Below are 18929 nucleotides of genomic sequence, written 5' to 3'. Positions count from 1 at the left end.
GAACTGTTCTCTGCAGAGGAAAAAGCTTTTTGTGTGCAGAGTGTAAGTGTGTGATCGGACCGGATGCAGCTACAGGAGGATTCCACCAAACAGGGCCGGGTGCAGAATATTAAGCTGGGGGTGCAGTGCATGCTTTGCACTCTCAGAAACAGAATAATAAATGCAAGCACATGGAGCCCCGCCCAGGATGGTAGGTGCACAAACTGTGTGGGTGTCTCCATGTTATCTCTTTTTACATCTTTTAAATCTTTTCCTGATTTTACTTAATTTTATTGACTACTTTTCATTTTTTGGTTTTATTGATTTTTACTGATTTTTAATAATACTAAGACACTTTCATTGTAATTCTGATTGCTTATTTTAATTGTTGCCTTATATGACCTGCATGTTTTATTTTGCTGCTTTGTGTAAAGCACTTTGTAATGTGGGTTTAGAAAAGTGTTCTATTTGCAAAGATTTATATTATTATTATTATTATTGTTATTATTATTATTATTATTATTATTATTATTATTATTATATGGAGTTATAACCGACCAGTCTGATGTGTAGAGGTGTGTGTGGTTGTAGTGCAGCCTGGTGTTGTTTTATTTTAAACAACGCTGGATGGGAAACTAATGAATGTTGGTCTGAAACTAATCTAAACTCCCTCTTGTTTAGCTTTGGTTGGGTGATGGGTAAACAACAATACGCGCTGGATATTTGTATATGTACTGGATTATAAATATACATTACTTTGACATGTGACCTGACATATCCTTTTTGTTGTTTTTCAAAGGATAAAAAAATGAAAAACTCATTTAGAACTTGAACCTTAAATATCTTCTCCATCACTCTTGAGAACCTGTTTTTAAATAACATATGATGAGTTGAAGGTTTCACTTCTTTTTTGCCCATTGTGACATTTACCTATTGATTTATTTCATGTGAATTAATGAAGGACACTAATGTTGAATCTTGTGCATAAAGTACAACAAGTCTGTGGCAACCTCATCTTCATCGTCCCCACAGAGGGTCTTTAAAAATAGGAACTCCTTTGTGATCAGTTGACTCTGTAAACTTGATGCAGGCATTCTCTCTAAATCTGATTTTTCTGAAAAAAAGCGAAAAAGATTTTAAAAAAAAAGAAACAACACATCCACTCATCCATCTTCTGGGGTTTTTTTTTTTCTTTGTGCGTCAATCAAGAAGTTAGTTAGAAAATTTTCCGGTGGCCTTGTCCTGTGAGATGCTTCTGTGAAGCTGATCTGGGGAGATATTAATCCTCCTCACGTTCAGCTCTGCAGCGAAGCCTCTCGCCTTCTGGTAGAAGAAGAGTGACAGATCCCGGTCGATGAGGAAGTTGTGGTAGATGGTGGCGAGGCGCGTGCACAGCTGCAGCTGAGACCTCTTGTTGCCCAGGTCCATGGCTGCAGCCAGAGCCAGGTGGTAGTAGCCTGCAGCATCGAACGGGTCCTGGAGAGAGAACATCAAAATGCACAGCCCTTAAAAATTTGGTCATATAATGGTCTGTTGTGTTTGATACAAATACGGCAGAGAATTTATATAATTTAGCAGTTAAAAACACATTAATACGGAAGCCAAGTGAGGATATGGTTGCATTGTTTTTATCCTGTTATTTCGAGATCATGATTCATTTATATTTAAGTTAGTTTATTTATATTAATCTTCAAGAAAATAAGCATATTTTAATTTTAATTTTCTATTTTCAGGTTATATGCTGTTATGGAATTTGAACTCTAGTACTGAGTAGAGAGCAGCAATGTTTTTATGAGTGAGTGCCCATTTTGTTTGTAGTGTGCATGAGTGCAAAGATGTTCATGCACACCAAGCAGCAACCTCCAGGGCTGAAAACTGAAGCCGACACCAAAACCTGCAGTTCCTCTAATGACCACTAGACTCTGGCTCCAACAGTGAGTCAGTCCCCATAGACTCCCATGTTAAAATGTCCAACTTTACAGCAGAAATAAGCATGTTTACAGCCTGGTACAAAAACTGTTTTCTAGAGCTAAATTAGCTCTAGAGTGTTCTCTAGAGCTAATTTCCTTCTTCATGACAACTGTTTATATAACTCACCTGTTTACATTTGATTAAGGATTAAATTTATATATAATTATGGGCGTGGTCTCTTTGTGTGACAGGTGGGTGAGCATTTGCACAAAAATCTTGCTTCCATTTTAGGATTAGTTGGGAGTTAGGGGCAGAGTCAGGCACTGCCAAGATGGCGACGGTGTAGCAGCTCTCTCTGAGCTTCAAAACCGCTCTTCAGAAACCTGTGAGTGACACCACATAGACTACGTCCATATTTATTTACAGTCTATGATGCACACGCATGAATAGAAGAACAGAGCAACACCAACAAGTCCTTCAGTCTGAACAACTGAAAATAATTTGTCCCTATTATAAAAACATCCACAGTGCCTAAAGAACAAAGAGGTGGTAACTGTGAAAACTATCACTGTGTGACAGCTACACAACAAACAGCTCTGTCCATGGTTCTGAAACAGCCGAGCAATAGTCACATGTACAGATTGGTGAGAAATTATTAGGAAAAAGAGGAATAAATAAGTGAAATCATAACAAAAGCAGATGCCTCCGTACAGGGAACAAGAGCTCCCTGAGCGGGTTAAGGAGTATGAAGATTAGCACTATGCTAACTTTGTGTTGAGATGGGCCTTTCCTGTTGTCTGTGCAGCATTTCACTGACAAAATCAGAAATGACTTGGAACTCATCTTTGATGCTGAATGACTTGTTAAGTTCTTCAAACAAAGTTCAGGGGCCAGATGCATAAAACTCAGTGTAGATTCATGACTGAAACTACGTGTTGCACATAACCAGAAACATACACACACATTCTTTTCAGCAGGATTATAAAGCCATGTGTACGCATGGTTCCACTTTATAAATCTCACTCATTGAGAACTCGGGCGCATGTGCACGAGCCTCATTTCCACTCCCACGATCAGCCATCAATAATCAGTCAGTTTGTCTCCACCACAAGTGATCAGACACAGAGAAGGAAGAGGAGAAAAAGAATTTCACTGATTGTGAAACAGGTACAAACGTTCATCACTTTACTTTAGTACAATTACTCTAATGTAAAGTTTATTGGGACCAGAGAGTCTTAATGAGGCTCCAACACTGTGATCAGTCAATATTCTAATAGTATGAAACAGTTACAGAATGACTCACAGTGGAGAATAAGAACATTAAACGATGCTGAAGGAAACATTGAGCACAAACATTAGTTGTTTATGATTGTTCAATTGTTATAGTTGTGTAAACAGTAAAACTTATAATCATGATAACGAATGAAGCTCCGTGAAGTCCGTTATTTTATTTTGTGTTAAATTACGTGTCTCTGATTTAGTATTTCCACTTCACTGTAACATGGATCACTTTGGAAAACCCTGTGAATATCCTGTGTTTATGAATACCACTTCATGTGTACGCATCATTTACGCATCTGACCCCTGGTCTTTAGACTTTAGAACATGGGACTTGTTAGTCGTGGGATATGTTGGTCCTGACTTCCAACTTGATGGTCTTGACCTGGGACAGGACTCTGGATGTAACCTATACAGTCTGGGGGTGCACATCATTGGTATTTTGCGGCACATCAGCTCAAGTAGGCCTCAGTCTGAACTCTGAACAAAACTGTGAGGCACATTGTCTAGGTGACCTGCTACGTGATCCCTCACCTTCAGGTCGTAGAAGATGATGTCCCCCAGTGTCTGGTAGACCCTGACGTAGTACAGTGTCTCCTCATCAAACTGCAGAGGTGCTGGACACAGGGTCAGGGTCTTCAGGTAATGGTGTTCAGCAAGTTCATACTGCTCCAGGCGGTGGTAGAGAGAGGCCAGGCGGTGGTAGGCCACCCGCTCATTCAGACACTCACCTGTATGTAAAACACAAACGCATAACACAGGACTTCAAACTATCAGGAGAAACTCACATGTGTACCACTTTGGTTCAGAGCAACAAATACCAACAACTACCTGTGATAAAAACCCACAGAGCTGCTGAGTGTCTGTGTTGAGTTGTTTCTCGTACCCTGAGTGATGCTGATGTCCAGAGCGGTCTGAGCAAACTCCACAGCGTCCCCGTACAGCTGGAGACTGAGCATCACCTCAGTCAGTTTATTACACAGCCTCAGCCTGGTGTGAACGCTGCCGCTCTTCACTGCGATGGGCAGAGCTCGGTCCTACACACACACACACACACACACACACACACACACAAACAGGACAATTTGAAAGGCTTAAAGGATAATTCTGACTCACTTTAACAGAACTCTTATTGCTATAGTTTCAGCACCTACCCTGTAGAAGGTGATGGCTTTGTCTCTGTCCTGGCAGCTGTTGAAGAAAATGTCTCCTGCAGCTTCCAGCAGCTTCAGGATGAACCCGGTGTCTCCGATGCTCAGAGCGACGTCCTGAGCTACCTGACAGGGACATCAGCAGAAACACAGGCTTTTATTCTGAAACTTCTCAGTGTGAGTTTTAGTTTACCTGTCAATGGCAGCAGATCTTCAGGGTCCCATGAACACATTCCGGAAAAAGTACAGTTTTCTAATACACACCAGTTTTTAGGATTTGTGCAATTATCCAATCAGCCAATCATATGGCGGCAGTGCAGGACAAAGTTAAGACGGGTTAGAGCTGACAGAAAGACTGTGGTAACTCAACAGCCCCAAACTCCGCCCACTTGGACCCACCATCCAACCTTGCAGGAGTGTTTACCTGAAATCTGCTATACAGTCAGTAACAGTCAGCCAATCGGAAGAGAGCCTCCTCTCTTCTGATTGGCTGACTGACCTGTTGTTACTAGAGCTCCAGAGAGAAGCCTGAGAGAGGAGATGTAAAACTACACTGAGATGGTTTTTGGCTCTTAAAACCACAAATATATCTTCTTATGGATCAACACTTCAAATAAAACACAGAAGAGAAAATATGGAGCTTTAACCTAGAGATATTTAATATCAATGATTTGCTTTTGTTGTTTTGTTTTATTTGGATTATAAATATTAGTTGCTAGAAGCAGCTCTGTGATAGGCTGGAGACCTTATTGTAACTTGTTAATAAATGATATAAATATAAACGATATATAAATGATTTACAATAAGGCTCCTTTTACCAGTTATAAATGGTACTAAGTCAGTAGTAAGATTAATATGTAGAAAGCATTAACTTGATCTTGCCAAATAGTGAGCCTGCGTTGATGTATGAAAACTGTTGTAACTTATTTATAATTGTTTATTTATGTTTTATAAAGTGTTAAAAAACGAATTAATAACCCAACTGTATACCATTTATAAACCCTTTATAAGTGTAGTCGTCTTGTAAAGTGGTACCCCTGCCTCTCATTCAATGTCAGCTGGGATTGGTTCAGCCCCCCCACGACCCTCAAAGGATAAGCTAGTGGATGGATGGAGCTGCTGGATTTCGATTTTTATATTTCATATTTTGTGGGACAGACCACTCTAATGGTATGATACAAAAATAAAAAAGTCAACAAAAAAAAAATCCACCATTTCAGACCTAACAGTACTTTAAAGACTGACAGACAGAGACTGTGTGTTCTCAGACCTGAACATAAAGGTCCACCAGCTCAGTCTGGCCCAGCAGGTGATAGATCTTCCCGGCCTGCAGCCAGCCGTACGCCTCCTTCTCCCTGCAGCCCAGATCGATGAAAATACCCAGACTGCTCTTGGTGTAGTCCAGAGCTGCCCTGTACGCCCTGACAACATTCACACACTTAGATTATTTCAACAACTCAAATTCATCTTCGACGCACACACACGCACGCACGCACGCACGCACGCACGCACGCACGCACGCACGCACGCACGCACGCACGCACACACACACACACACACACACACACACACCTCTCTGTGCCCAGAGTGAGGTAGAGCTGGCTGACGGCCTCCAGTGCGTCCCCCTCCTGTGCTCTGTCTCCGGTGCGTCTCAGCAGCTGGACCTGGTGCTGGTTGTAGATGATGCACTGGGCCTGGTCTGGACTCTCACTGCCGTACAGACAGCACAGGTCTCTGGTTGCAGTCAGCTGACCTGGCAACGAGCAACAGTCAGTTACAGATCACTGAAACGACACAGCACGATCCCAGAATATAAACCAGAACAAAGGCACCTACAGTCTAACAGGTTGGCGTTGATAGCCAGCAGCAGAGCCCACTCGTAGCATCCTTTCCCATAGTGCACCTGCTGCTGCGTCACGTAGAGCTGCCCAAGCTTCAGCAGCACTGTGATGAAGTTCGCCTCGTGACCGTCTGAATCCAGCTCTGAGAACAGCTGCACAGCCTCCGTCAGGTGCCTCTGAGCCAGGCCTCTAGCTCCCGCCTTCAGACACAGCAGCCCTTCATGAGGACGAGGAAGGACAATGTCACCTCACAGGACTGAAGTCCGCCGGAGGACCCACCTGTCACACAGCATGTGTGGTCTTACCGAGGTTAGCCTGAGCTACAGCCCAGTTTGGCAGGTCCTCATACTCTTGGCAGATGTCGACGGCAGCCTGGTAGCTCTCTGCCGCCCTCTGGAGGTCGCCCATACATCGGAGTGCCACACCACGCATGTTGAGCACCACACCTTCATGTTCAGTCAAACACATGTACTTAAGCATGAATGACACAGCCTGGAGCAAACTAAGACACAAAGAATTAACAAAAACATTTACAATAGTCATAAAATACATCAAATAGTGAAGATTTAAAATCTCCAAGGGAAATGTAAGACTCTAGTATGCATAGTACCTGAAACCAGTTCTGACAATATTAGTGTGAACATGAGGGATATCGAGGGTGAAGTAGTTACTGTGGATACTGGATTTAAATGAGGGAAGAGATGTGAGGTAGTTTGGAAGCTTTATAAATAAATGATATGAGATGTCTGTTTCTTGCTGACTGAAGCGAGGTCCAACCCACAGTGCAATATATGTCGAGTATTATTACCTGGCTGAAGTTCTTGGCAAGACTGGTAAGTAAACAGTTGTCAATGCAAACGTTGCTATGTAGCAATAGCTAAACCTACAAATAGCTCCTTTAATCTCTGAGGATGGGCACAATGCTCTGACACGGGACACAGGCTAACCACAGGAGCCATTATGAGCATGTGCTCCTGTTGATAAAACATGTGACTGACATATAACTGACAACTGTATATAGGGTTGCCACCTTTCCGTGCAGAAAAATAAAGGACGCCCCCTCCAGTGGGGGCGCCGCTCCACGGGGGCCCGATCACCTCTGGCCCAAGAGTGGGGTGGGGCACTAGTTGTGGTAAATCATAACTTTAAACATTGTTTTAATAAAGTCTTAAGATTCATACTTTAAAGTGCTCTATAACCAATGTCTTTTAGAAATAAGCTTTATAGATATCTTTGAAGTTACAAACTCCAAATAAATTTTACTTCAGTCAATGTTGACAAATGAACTCCATCTCCAACATCAGAGCGCGACAGAGAGACCATGAAAAAAACAGCATGTTATCCTCACATCATTTCACAGTGCTAATTTTAAGAAATAATCTGCAAACACAAAACCTTAGTGTAAAGGCAGATACGACAGATAAGACATTAATGTTTGCACAATGAAATGCACATAACACAACGTTGGCAGATGCTTATTACTAGCTATTTAACGTACACTTTATTAACTTAAACTTCAAATTAACTTATTAACACACTTTCTCTCACCCTGTCACTGACGATCTATCATTCCTTGTGCTTAAAACTAACCAACCAAACCAACGAACGCTATGGGCAGGCCAGTACTAGCCATAAGAGGCTGAATGCGGGTTGGATGATGCTGAGTTCAAGGCAACTGGGAATACGGGACAAACAGTGTTTAAGTGTAAGAAACGGGACAATTGTATATTTTACGAGACGGGTGGCAACCCTAGTTGTGTAATAATTTTAAGTTTCATCTTGCTGTAACATGTAACCATAAAAATCCACTGACCCTCCAGGGGGGTTGTGCAGTGCTCTGGCATTGAAGACAGGACCGAGTCCAGTATGTCCAGAGCCACACCAGGCTGTTGGTCGTCGATGTGAAGCCATGCCAGCCAGATGAGGGCGCTGTTTCTCTCTGGCACAGAGATGGGGACTTGCTGTAAAGGTGGACTGTTGTTGATGAGGCGATGCATATGGTGGATGGCGTGGCCAACCATTCTGTGCTTATAAAACAGCTGGCAGAGACACACAGTCAGCTGATGGAACAAAGTGTGGTGTTGGTTCTTCCCTCCTCCCTGGAACTTGGTGAATGAGAGGGCCTGGTGTAAAAATGGCGCCACTTGAGGCGGGACAGAGACATCTTGCTCCGTGATCCCATTCAGTTTGTGCACATTGTCCAGAACCAGACCCATGCTGTGAAGACAGTCGCTCAGCTGTGCAGACGGCTGCAGAGAAGCTCTCCTTGCTGAACTGACGCTGAGGTGGGGGAGGCAGAGTTGACTGTAGAGCTTCCCCAGGCTGAGGTATCCATGACTCAGAGAGATGCTCCATGTTCTTTGAGCTTCAGCACAAAGAACAAGTAGTCTCTCAAGATAGGGGACAGCTTGAGCCCCATCGGCGTGGGTCCAGTGGTGCTTTGCCAACAGGTAACAAGCCCGGGCCTCTGCCCTTCTGTTGTGGGAGAGCACAGCTTTCTTGAGGATGTATTTAAGAGCAGAATTGTCCTCTAAGCTCTGCAGGCAGTCTGGGATTCCCAGGATCAAGGCAACGAGTCGTTGAGTCACAGCAAAGAAGTTGTCTGTGTTTTTCTGCAGCAGGTAAATGGCGGCCAGGTTGGAATAGATGCTGGCCAACAGCTTGAGGTCCCTGAAGCCCTCTCGTGGAACGCTGAGGGCTTCCTCAAAGTAAACCCGAGCCTGGCTGAACTTTGACCTCCCGGCGCAGAGCTTACCCAACAGGAAGCACAAACGAGTCTGTGACCAGAAGAGTCGCTTCTTCCTGGCTGTTTCCCTGGCAACAGCAAGGAAAGCGATCAGCTGATCCTCGTCAGAGTGACCAGAGAAGGTGGAGGAGGTGAGGAGTTCAGAGTTGAGACCGTACAGGACGCCAAACTCTGCTTTGTAGAGCTGTCCCTCCAGAAAAGAGAAGAGGGGAATGAAGCTTTCAGTGTTGTTGTTTCCTTCTACAATCGGGTGAACGGTGAAACGGGGGGGGCTCGGGTCTTCAGCCTCTGTAGACGGAACCGAGTCCTCCAAAGACCGTTTCATAGTCACAGTGAGATCTGGTGCTGAGTCTTTTCCCTGATCCAGAAGCCTCTGAATGTTCATCTTCAGCTCAGTCTGCTGAGTCTCAGCTTCACTCAAACAGCTGACTGCAACAGAGAAATGGATGGAACAAGCAAAACTCAACTAAAGAAGAGACAAATAAAAAACATGTTCATATGACATTTAAGCAGAAACACTTACTTAATGGTTTCTTCTCAGAGTCTTGGCAACTGATAACATCTGAGATTGAACAAGAAAAAGTGAATGAGACAACTTCCTGAAAACAACAATTCAGCTCAAATCCAATTGTAAAATGTTTTAAACATTGGTTTCATAAATCAAGAACGGTCCGGCACATCAGTGAGCTTCCTCGAACATGTTCAGACTGACAAGAGGTCACATAGGGAGGAGCTGCATTGTTGGGAGTTCATCACTTCCTCACAGCCGCAAATGAAAAATTGAAATACAATAAAACTGGAATCACCTCCTCGTGGTTGTTTCAACCAGCTAAGTTACAGGACATGTGGTCACAACCTCTCCTTCCTGAGTTACAGTTACAATTTGATGTCATTATGATGTCAATGTGAAGTTGACCTTTGACCTTTTGGATATAAAATGTCTTCTCTTGATCTTTTCATCCGTATAGACATTTTTGTTAAATTGTGCCTTAATTACTGAATGAATTTGTGAGTTATGGCCAAAAGCCTGTTTTGTGAGTCTGGTTGTCATGATGCCTGAGCTGAGCTCACATTAACCCAGAGTCTGTTCTCCTCCATGTCTTTTCTGCTCTGTGTGTGTGTGTGTGTGTGGTGGATTCTGCTCATTTCACTCCCTGGTCTCTTCAGGTATAGAAGAAACAACCTTAACACTGCTGCCGTGAGCCAATTCCAATTAAAAAGTAGGTTCTTCGGATCATCCCTGTTCATAACAGTGTGTTACTTTTGTTTTATCAGAGGTGAGAATACATTCAACAGATTTCTGTCTTATAACACAGTTATTAGAGTTTTGATCCATTAGACGTGTGGTCAGAGGATGTCGACATCTTCATCATCCCCAGAGGATGAATCCTAATGACTAGCACGATCACACAGCTGACTGGTTTTGACTTCTACTGAAGCATCTTGACAACTATGGACTGCCATGAAATTAGGCTCATATATTTATGCAGGAAACTACAGTAATCCTTTGGTTCACGAGCAAATACCTGCAAAGTTTATGACCCATCAGCCTCAGCTGGACTGGAGTGTTTAGTGCTAATTAGCATGCTAACACACTAAAGTAAAATGGGGAACATGGTAAACTTTACACCTGCTGAACATCAGCACTGCAGCCTCTCTTACCCAGTTTGTAGTTGTGACCAGTGTCTTCTTGAGATCTCTTCTTCAGTAAAGCCGTCGTCTCCTCTATGACTCTGTCCTCCTGCAGACTGAAGAACGTCCCGTCCTCTTTCTCCAAAAAAATATCTGCTGAGCTGCAGAGAAGAGAACAGCATATAATCCTGTTGTAAACAGTGACAAGAAAACATGTGAAGCCTTTGGAACGGCCCGTTTTTCTGCATTAACTGGCCACCTGACAAGAACACACTGATTTGTTTGTTATTAGTTCAAACAGATTGGGTTTGTTCATTATTGTTACTTCGATGAAGATCTGATCAGATTTTAACACAAACTTAAACATAAGTGAAGATAATTCCAAAGGCTTCATATACTATATAATAGATGACATATAATTAATATCGGTGATACACCCACTCGCAAATGTCAGTGGACGGTTTCACTAGGCTCGTCTTGACCAGACCCACTTCTCCTGTCGCCTCCTTTCTCCCTGTGAACCAATCAAAACAAGACACCAGGAGTCCCACAATGATGATGCGATCACCTAGTTCCATGCTCAGCTCATCTGGGCCCTCAGCATCATACTCCTCTGTGGCCACACAGGTGCCCCTGGCTGAACAGAGCAGAGTGAACATTAAGGCTTTTAATTCTCTTCAGGAAACACTAAACATAACATATCACTGATAACTGTAGAGAGGGCTGCTGTAAGCTCTTCATATACTGTATCAAACTGATGACAGCAGTTGAACTGTCAGTTGAACAAGGAAAATTTCACTATATTGTTGAAATACTATGATTTCACTATATTGTTGAAATACTATAAAAAAGTTAAAGTTAAATGGCAGTTAAAATGTAATTCCTGGTTGAAATGGTAGTTTAACGCTCCGTATTTTCCTCTTCTGTGTTTTATTTGAAGTGTTGAGCCATAAGAAGTTATATTCGTGGTTTTAAGAACCAAAAACCATCTAAATGTAGTTTTACATCTCCTCTGGCCTCTCCCTGGAGCTCAACTAACAACAGGTCAGTGAGCCAATCAGAAACCTCTGGAACTTTGTGATGTCACAACAAGACAGTCACCAACCTCAGGCTCTGAGCGTTTCTTCTGATTGGCTGACTGTTTTCTGCGTGATCCACAGAATATTGCAGATTTCAGGTAAACACTCAGAGAAACCAAATCCTACAAGGTTGTGCAGTGAGAGTGGTGACTGCTTTGTTGTGACATCACAAAGTTCCAGAAGTCCTGACGGCTGGTTTTAATGCTCAGTTTCTGAATACAGGCTGTGTGCATTTCTCTGTGGACCAAGCGCTTTAATACAGTCACAGTATTAAAATAGAACCTAGACCTGCTTTATAATCAAACAACACATGGACATCTCCCTCTATACTATATTGACCCTTTAATATAAGCCCTTAGCAAAGCCGAAGTACCATCTGAAGTAAAAAGATTTGAAGATTCACCTAAACTTCAGGCATGAATTGGAGTTAAATCATCTAAGTCTATACTACTACTACTACTACTACTACTAATAATACTAATAATACTACTAATAATAATGATAATAATGATGCAGTTAAAACATTTGGAATTGTTGAAATACTGTAAAAAAGTTAAAGTTGCAGTCAAAATGTAATTCCTGAAGAAAGCTGAAATGATAAAATAAAACTGAAATGTTAAAACAGTGGTCCTACAGTACTATAAAGTTATACGTAAACACTTAATTATGAACATGATTCTAAGTTATATAAGGGCATTTCTCTCTTTTTTATATGTTTATATGTTTTATATGTTGAAACCACCCTCCATAGCTTTTACTGCTCTTACCAAACTGCAGAGGGAAGTCACAGGCAGGTTTGCCATCTCCAACTAAAATGCTCTCAGAACAGGATTTGAGAAACCACCTGTGAATACATGGATTATTAGACCAGAGCAGAACAGCGCCTGTCTACTGTACGATCAGGTCAGTGTGAGATCCTATGAGATGTGTTGAGTCCACACAGCTCTGTGTGTACAGGTGACTCACTGATGAAAAGGAATGACTGGCTCCAGAGCAGGTTTGGGTGCAGTGCCCCGGGCTCCATCAGCTAGGCAGAGAACAGTCCAACCTGAGCCCATGAAGGGAGGCTCAAACTGGGCTATGTCTCCCTGCTCCAGGTACAGGTCTCCACCAGAGATGGAGCTGTCAAACATCTGGTTGGCACTGCAACTAGCAAACAACGAACCTAAGGAAAGAGAGTGAGGTTATTGTGTCTGTCTTAGCATTTGTAACACACTGCCCTTTCTCTTCATCACCTACCCTCCTGCATGAGGATGCGTTTGTAGATAAGGTTGAGCGTTTCCTCCTGAATGGAAACTTCAATAGCAACGTCGTCCTCTAAAGAACTGAGCCAGAACGTCTGGTCCAACAACAAACTCTCCATACACTGACCCAGGAAACCTGGAGGAGAGGAGGAGGAGCAGAAAAGTGATGATCATATTTTACTATGAAACAGACATACAGCTTTAATATGATGTAATAATTATCATTATTAGTTTAGCACTGTTGCATTAGTACAGATAGTTCAAAATATTGCAAAAGATGCCACTGACAACTATATTATTTTATTTCATTACAAACATACCTGTAGTGTAATATGTGGTGAACTTCCATATCTCCTCAAATGTTTTGAATCTTACATAAATAACTTTTTCTTCACTGTTGATGGAGATGACGTGAGCAGACAGCTCCTGCAGACAGAGACAAGAAAGATGTCATGACTACAGACACTCAGTTTGGGTCGGTGTATTTGGGTTGAAGTAGTTTGGAGAGAGTGAAGAAAAGCAGAGGAGGGAAAAACTACCACAATACTCGTGGTTTATTAACTCACTACACTTCACCTTTCCCATGCCCGGTTGGACGGCTCTATCTTATCATACAAAAACAAAACAGAAACCACACGTTCCCTTTAACGTTACTCTGGAGTTGAGGAGCTTAACGAATAAGGAGCGCATTAACAGGTACCCACTTTTACCACTCTTACCCACCGCTCAACTAAAAAGGAAAACAAAGCGTGGGCTGATGATGCAGCCCATCCCCGTATCTAGGTAACACAGCATGTCTTTAAGGCACATTTCACAATTTCGACTGTAACAAAGACAACGTTACTCGGAGGAATATTCTTCTAATATTTGGAACATGTTGCTGAACAGAAGCTGCAGGACCTGCTTAAAAATCTTAAGACCAGGTTTTTGACCACAGCCTCTGTTCTTTAGGAAGAATCTTTAACAGTGACTGTGAGTGATCACTGGTTTTTTACTGACTGTATACTGAATTCAGTTTTGCAAAACTCCTGACACACACACGTCTCTTTACACAGGTGCAGCTCAGCACAAGAGTTAACCTCACATCCATAAAGCAACAAAACACTTAACCCTGTAAGGTGGCCTTGGGTACCTTGAAAGGCGCTATAAAGTTATTATTATTATTATTCATTTTTCATTCATGCAGCTCACTGCTGCAGGAAGTCGCCTGTTTTACAGTTTAAAAGGACAGTTTCTGTTTGTGTGTGTGTGTGTGTGTGTGTGTGTGTGTGTTTCTGTTTGTGTGTGTGTGTGTGTGTGTCTGTTTGTGTGTGTGTGTGTGTGTGTGTGTTTCTGTTTGTGTGTGTGTGTGTGTGTGTTTCTGTGTGTGTGTGTGTGTGTGTGTGTGTGTTTCTGTTTGTGTGTGTGTGTGTGTGTGTGTGTGTGTGTGTGTGTGTTTGTCATGAGCTGTACCATGAAGAGAGCGTTGACCTTGGTGCTGTCGACCTGCAGAACACGCAGTTTCCCTCTCAACATTTCCTTTAACTGGTCGTCTGCAGGAAGACGCTCAGGACCTCTGACCAGCTCCAGCTGCACAGGCAGAGCTGAACACAGAGAGCAGTCAGAGAACAGGCAGAGAACAGACAGAACACAGAGAGCAGTCAGAGAACAGCCAGAACACAGAGAACAGGCAGAGAACAGAAAACAGTAAGAACCCAGTAAGAACACAGGCAGAACAGAGAACAGTCAGAACACAGTCAGAATGATGTCAGAATAATGTCAGAATAATGTTGGAAAAATGTCATAATAATGTCATAAAATTGTCAGATTAATGTCTGGATCATGTCATTATAATGTCAGAATAGGGTCATAATTATGTCATAATAAAGTCATAATAATGTACGAATAATGTCATAATAATGTCATACAAATGTCAGATAATGTCGGAATAATGTCATAATGATGTCATAATTATGTAATAATAATGTCAGAATGATGTCTTGATGATGTTATAATAATGTCAGAATTATGTCAGAAAAATTTCAGATTAATGTCAAACTAATGTCATAATGATACCAGAATGATGTCAGAATAATGTCATAATGTCATAATTATGTAATAATGAAGTCAGAATAATGTAAGAATGATGTCATAATAATGTCGGGATAATGTCATAATGATGTCAGAATAATATCATACAAATGTCAAAATAATGTCAGAATTGTGTTAGAATAATGTCATAATGATGTCGGAATAATGTCATAATGTTATAATGTTATAATGTCATAATTACGTAATAATGAAGTCAGAATAATGTCATGATAATGTAAGAATGATGTCATAATCATGTCATAATTGTGTCATAATAATCTCAGAATGATTTTAGAATAATGTCACAATAATGTCAGAATGATGTTAGAATGTCATAATGACGTCATAATTATGCCATAATAAAATCACCATAATGTCAGAATAATGTCATAATAAAGTCAGAATAATGTCATAATGATGTCATAAAAATTTCATAATAAAGTCAGAATAATATCAGAATGTTAGAATAATGTCATAATAATGCCATAATGATGTCAAAATGATGTCATAAACATGTCATAATAAAGTCAAAATAATGTCAGAATTATGTCATAATTATGTTATAATAAAGTCAGAATAATGTCAGAATAATGTCTTAATGACTGTGCATGACTGTTGTTGCTCACTCTTTCTTTTCGGACTCCCTAAAAGAATTAAATCCTAATCCACTGGAGTTATTTCAGAGGGAGAGAATGGAAAACAAGAAGCCTGAAGTTGTTGAGTGTTTTAATGTTTTAGAATAATCTGTCTCTTGTTGGCCCCTTTAATTTGCACGTCTGCTTTAAAGATTTTAGTTTACCACCAACATATCAGTACTGGCATATATGTTGATATAGTGGGGTCCGAATCTCTTTTTAGGAAGGTGGTCTCAGATTTCCGGGCCTCACTTTCTGCTGTATTTATACATATAAATCAATCAAATACCTAATAATTATAAAAGTGGTTATTAAAATGAGTTATTGTCCTTTCTTGATAGTGGTATAACATATAATAGATCTGTGTTAATCCTGCTAACTCAGTTTCCTTTACAGATACCTGATACGCTCTGATGGACAATGAGACCTGTCATGTTTCTGACCAACAGTTGACAATATGACCACCTTCTCATGTGATGAATGATTGTGGCTGTTGTTGTTAGATTTAAACCATGAGACTGATTCACACCATGATTAAACTCCACACTGCTCCTGTTCTATAAACCCATGCAGTAATTCGACTCGATGATGACACTGTGACCGACTCTCAGATTAATGAGTGACTTTGGAGGAACTCACAGGTTCAAGGTATAAACCACTTCAGATTCTGTCACATGATTTTCCTCTGAGTCTGTTTTACAGGTCATGTGTTTACTCTCATGACCCTTTGACAGAGCCACTGACAGCAATGCATCATGGTACATTTGCTCTGTTTTTATCTTGAATATAAATATCAACCTCTAATGGGCAGTACACAGTGACCTGTACTGACTATATACACTGATGGCTGCCAGCAAAAAGGGGGACATGGTGTCACATGCCACTTCCCAATGGCATCAGACACATATAAGACTGGCACACAGATGGCATATGCCAGACGGTAAGCAGTGGTATCTGCAGGTGGAACAAGAATGACAGGCGACAGCCAGTGGAACATCACCAACATACAGTCAAAAGCTCCATATGCCCCTAAATCAACAGAGGCATTACATCAGGTGCTTTTTTTTTTTATCTCTGCATCACTAATGACATCATAATGACAGACTGAAGTTACCTGCCGGGACGTTCTCCTCACATGTTGACGGAGTTCCCTTCACACTGACAGCATCTGTTCAAAACATTACAGAGCACAGCTGGAGTCACACAGTATCACTACTACAGCTCTTATGACTGACCTGTCTTCACCTGTGTTTCTGTCACCAACAGGAATCACAACAAGCGACGTTCACCACATCTACAACAGTGTCAGTCAGAGCCACGTCAAGAGCAACTTAATCATTCCGGACATTGTAAAGTGGCCTAAACGTTCAGTGGAGTGACAGGAAGGTTGTGGGTTTGACCTCTGACCCAGCAGGACAGACTCCGTGTGGGAGACCCCTCTCCCCCAACGACTGCTCTCAGATCAGACTGTGGTCGTGTCGGACAGCTTCCGGAAGAGACTGTCACTATCAGAGTGAAGTCTCTTTATTTACCTTACATTCATTGACCCATTAAAAATAATGTCAATAAGGTCTTTTGTAATGTAATTTTAAGGGATTAATCAATGCATAAAGTAATGGATTAATGTAGTTTAATGGATTATCTGCATGGTTTAAGTTAGCGGCCTGGTTAAAACTGACCAAACAAAATGAAATGTCTTAAATCCATGAAGGTATTAATGTTAAACATCTTAACTGAAAATCCATTTTAAGATAAAAATTAAGAGATAATTGAGGGTTACTTCGTAAATGTCAATGTACCTTAAAATATTTAAGATATTTTATAATGTAGATATTTTAACTGATTTTTGTGAGAGAGGAGAACACTCACAGTAGTTGTGGTAATTTAATCTCATCACAGCTGACTATGTTGTAATTGTAATTATACACAATTATATTGTAAATATTTTGTAAATTGTATTTTATCTGTTCTTTAATTATTCATTTTGTTACGTTTGTTTTTGTTTGTTAAGTTATTGTACAGTAGCTTTTTAAATCTATTTTACTGTATCTCAGTGTCACTTTCTTTCTTGACCTCTTGAAACACTTTGAAACTGCACTAACCTGCAGGAAAAGTCCTATATGAATAAAGTCTGATTGATTAATTGATTGATATATTAATAATAATAACTTCATCATTTTATAACTCCCGGCTCCAGTTGATGTTTGGAGGTTTACATATGAATAATTATCAAAGTTGTTATTGATTGATTATTTCCTGCCATCAGCTGTTCCATTATCAGTCCCTGTAACATCCACTGGAGCTGTATCAGTTGACTGACATACTGGAACATTAGATTTACCACGTGACATGAGCTGTATGTGAGCAATAATCAGCTGTTTTGATTATTATAAGAATATTAGTACAGACCCATTCTGCTGGTTCTGACGTGACTTCCTGTCCCCGGTGCTGCTGGCCGTCAGTACAGCTCTTTCTCCGGTACCTGTGGCTCCTGGTGTCTCGGTCCGACCGGGATCATGTGCCCTGCTCAACCATCCAGATGCAGGCGGCAAAACTTGTGTCTCAGTGTCAAGCTCACCGCAGGAACTGCCCTGCTGCTTCTTTTCAAAATAAAGGTCATGTTGACAAAAACGTGTCAGAAAATAGAGAATTCACAAGTTTGCATCTTATTTTTTGAGGAGATTGTTTTAATATATTTGACTAAACTATAAACTAAATAACAAAATAAATTATAGCCTAGTTTCTTGTAGCCCATTCGCAGTAGTCTGCTTCAATGAATATAGCTTTAGTAATCGAGTGTGTTAATTATTTGTTGTTAGAATAATTATTGAAACTTAAAATAAAAAGAATATATTTTTCAAAACATTATCATGTTAAGCTTTAGGCACAAATATAAAAATAAAGAAGAAGAAATGGAAAACATATTCGGGTAATTCATACCAAAAAGTGCAAAAAAAAAGTGAGACAAAAAGCTTTAGAGCCTGATCTCTTGAAAAAAAAAATTATAACAAGATTAATAGCAAAATAAATAAAACAGTTCTGAGATTTATTTATAGGGGTGTGTGTGGGAGGAATTGAGGGGACTTGGACTTTTTTGTTTTTTTATATTTAAATCGTTTTCTTTTCTTTTATTTCCTTATCCATCTTTTCATTTATTTTATTTTCTATTTTGGTTCATTTGTTCAGTACATTTTGTATATGACTCATTCATTTTCCTATTACATTTATGCAATTGCTCTGATTATTAATTCATGTGTTTGTTAATTTACTATAAGTATTCATAATTTATATGAATTTGTTAATTTATTCACTTGAATTTATTGACTTTATAAATATATTATATCTGGTGTATTATTGATTTTT

At 40.6% G+C, this 18929-nt stretch overlaps 1 protein-coding gene across 1 annotated transcript; it reads right to left on the bottom strand.

The window, feature by feature from the left end:
• Positions 1 to 486: 486 nt before the first annotated feature.
• Positions 487 to 18054, bottom strand: sh3tc1 (SH3 domain and tetratricopeptide repeats 1). Its single transcript, XM_022747887.1, has 19 exons — positions 17976 to 18054; positions 16681 to 16734; positions 14314 to 14444; positions 13182 to 13287; positions 12857 to 12997; positions 12584 to 12782; positions 12385 to 12461; positions 10980 to 11175; positions 10569 to 10699; positions 9430 to 9468; positions 7974 to 9335; positions 6466 to 6606; positions 6156 to 6377; positions 5892 to 6072; positions 5590 to 5740; positions 4323 to 4445; positions 4055 to 4205; positions 3703 to 3899; positions 487 to 1455 (listed from the first exon to the last, which is right to left on the bottom strand). Exons 1-19 carry the CDS (start codon positions 17977 to 17979, stop codon positions 1192 to 1194), a joined length of 3870 nt encoding a protein of 1289 aa, XP_022603608.1. The 5' UTR covers positions 17980 to 18054; the 3' UTR covers positions 487 to 1191.
• Between the last annotated feature and the right edge of the window lie 875 nt (positions 18055 to 18929).

Source organism: Seriola dumerili, unplaced genomic scaffold (assembly GCF_002260705.1).
Source record: "Seriola dumerili isolate Sdu_G_001 unplaced genomic scaffold, Sdu_1.0 BDQW01000111.1, whole genome shotgun sequence".
In the NCBI taxonomy this organism is placed as follows: Eukaryota; Metazoa; Chordata; class Actinopteri; order Carangiformes; family Carangidae; genus Seriola; species Seriola dumerili.
Note: the sequence above shows the minus strand (reverse complement) of the source record. Positions and strands in the feature narration are given on the sequence as shown.